This window comes from Pollachius pollachius, assembly GCF_949987615.1.
Source record: "Pollachius pollachius genome assembly, chromosome: 11".
NCBI classification, from domain to species: Eukaryota; Metazoa; Chordata; class Actinopteri; order Gadiformes; family Gadidae; genus Pollachius; species Pollachius pollachius.
The window spans coordinates 22,187,882-22,190,381 of NC_136944.1; the positions used below are offsets into that span (position 1 = coordinate 22,187,882).

The 2,500-nt window shown below is 49.5% G+C and overlaps 1 protein-coding gene across 1 annotated transcript in view; it reads left to right on the forward strand.

The window, feature by feature from the left end:
* The window catches only part of syt3 (synaptotagmin III), a gene marked incomplete at both ends in the record, with an annotated part of 27,908 nt that overhangs the window by 20,966 nt on the left and 4,442 nt on the right, over nucleotides 1-2,500 (forward strand). Inside the window, 1 exon segment of the mRNA XM_079746197.1 lies at nucleotides 2,157-2,328. Coding sequence (XP_079602323.1) covers nucleotides 2,157-2,328 — 172 coding nt within the window.

Sequence of the window (2,500 nt, forward strand, 5' to 3'; positions counted from 1 at the left end):
AACACTAACCCTGACCCTAACACTAACACTAACACTATCACTATCACTAACCCTGACCCTGACCCTAACACTAACACTATCACTAACCCTGACCCTAACACTAACACTAACACTAACCCTGACCCTGACCCTAACACTAACACTATCACTAACCCTGACCCTAACACTAACACTAACACTAACCCTGACCCTAACACTAACACTGACCCTGACCGTAACCCTGACCCTGACCCTAACACTAACACTAACCCTAACCCTGACCCTACACCCAATATTGCACCCCCCCTAACCCAGGCCCGATGCCTCAGACCCCTTACAGTGTTCCCTAGAAGCTCGTAGCTTCACCTCAATCAATGAGTCAATGGCAGACGGTGCGATGGAATGCATTTGGCTTCAGCACCAGCCTTACATCAAACGGTACGGCACGAGAACTCGGCTCGGCTGTCTGGGAACACCGACGCACCGTGCAACACAGGAACCCCCGCCAGCACATGTGATGACGGGGGCGACGTCAGTGTGCTGCGATTGCATCACGTCCTTTCATGGGACGGAAACATTATAAAACACGGGATAAAATAAATATCTTCAAAACAGAAATACAATAGTAAGATTAAAGGGAGGCACCGTTTTAATAACCCACATTTTTTATCTCCTTTGCGAAATATTCATGAGGTAATAATGTCCTAATTTCATGAAAAGCGATTAAATATATTTAGTTCATATTCTTAAGTGGTGCTTTGAACTCTGGACTGAAATATAGCACGACGTCATTCGACCGCAGGCTTTTATATCGTCTCTCAGCCCCAGAGACCACAGCTCCAACCCTCATCGAGTACTTAGACCGCTCGATTCTTTTACCTCATACCTACCTTATCTTAAGTTATGTGACGTACTACTCGGATGTTTTCAACCGTTAAAGACTCACATAATGTGTTATGAAATAGAATTGTGCATGGCAACGTTTATGGTCAGAAGAACACACACACACACACACACACACACGTATGTCAGACACTCACACAAACACGTACACACAAATACATACACACAGATACACACACCCACACATATTATGTGTTATGGAATAGAACTGTGCATGAGGAGGACAAATGGGGCATCATTGAGACGCATGTACTACAAACGTACAGTATATATATATATCGCACGTGATTGGACGATCAGTCGGAGTGGGGTTTGGCCTGACAAATCAGATTTGACGATGCTAAATCTAAGTGGACTCCCCTCTGTATATACATATGTGTGTGTGTGTGTGTGTTTGTGTGTGTGTGTGGGGGGGGGGTGTGTGTGTGTGTGTGGGGGTGTGTGTGTGTGTGTGTGTGTGTGGTGAACAGTGTCCTGTCCTCCTAACGTTAACGTTAATCAACAACCAGAAGAACTGATTAAAAGAGCTTTGCGACCCACTTGAGAAGACACATCTCATCCTCTGAGGTGTTCGAGCGTCAGGCTCCACAGACCCAACCAGGAGGCTCCAGAGGACCGGGGGATGCGGTGTGATAAAGCCCTCGTGTATTCCTTATCCTCCCCCCACATCACCACCGCTGTTCTCATGAACCAGGTGGCTCTGTGCCGCTTTGAGCCTTGCTAAATGAACGCCAGACGTCGCCTCATCCTCTCGCTCGCAGAAGAGAAACACACTAACACACACCGCACACACACCCGCGCACACTTTGGGTGAATGAGAATAAATAGGTAGCCCCCCGCCCCCCCCCGTACCCTTTATGTACTTAATCCAGCTCCTCCAAGGTGTGACTTGATTTCCATGCCTTTTATGTGCTGCAGACGCTCGCGTGCGCTCCACGTAATCGGGTTTCTCAAGGAGCAGCCTCTTATCTCCCTCTCCGTACTCCCCCCTCTCTCTCTCCCCCCCCCTCTCTCTCTGACGCTCTCACTCTTGTCTTTCTTGTTCCCTCATCTCTCGCGCCGCCATCTTTCTCTCTCTCTCTCTCTCTCTCTCTCTCTCTCTCTCTCTCTCTCTCTCTGTCTTGTTCTCTCTCGCTCTCTCTCTCGCTCTCTCTCTCGCTGACTCTCTTCCTCTCCCACTCCACCCTACCTCTTTCTCTACCTCTCTATCCTGTCTCTCCCTCTCTCTCTCTCCCCCTCTCTCTCTGTTGCCCTCCCCCTCCCTCCCCCTCCAGACCCCTATGTGAAGGCGTCTCTGATCTGTGACGGGCGGCGGCTGAAGAAGAGGAAGACGTCGATCAAGAAGAACACGCTGAACCCCACGTACAACGAGGCGCTGGTGTTCGACATCCCCAACGAGAACATCGAGAGCGTCTGCATCATCATCGCCGTCATGGACTACGACTGGTGAGGGCGTACACACAGATCACACACACACACACACACACAGATCACACACACACACACACACACAGATCACACGCACACACACACACAGATCACACACACACATACACAGATCACACGCACACACACACACAGATCACACGCACACACACACACAGATCACACACACACA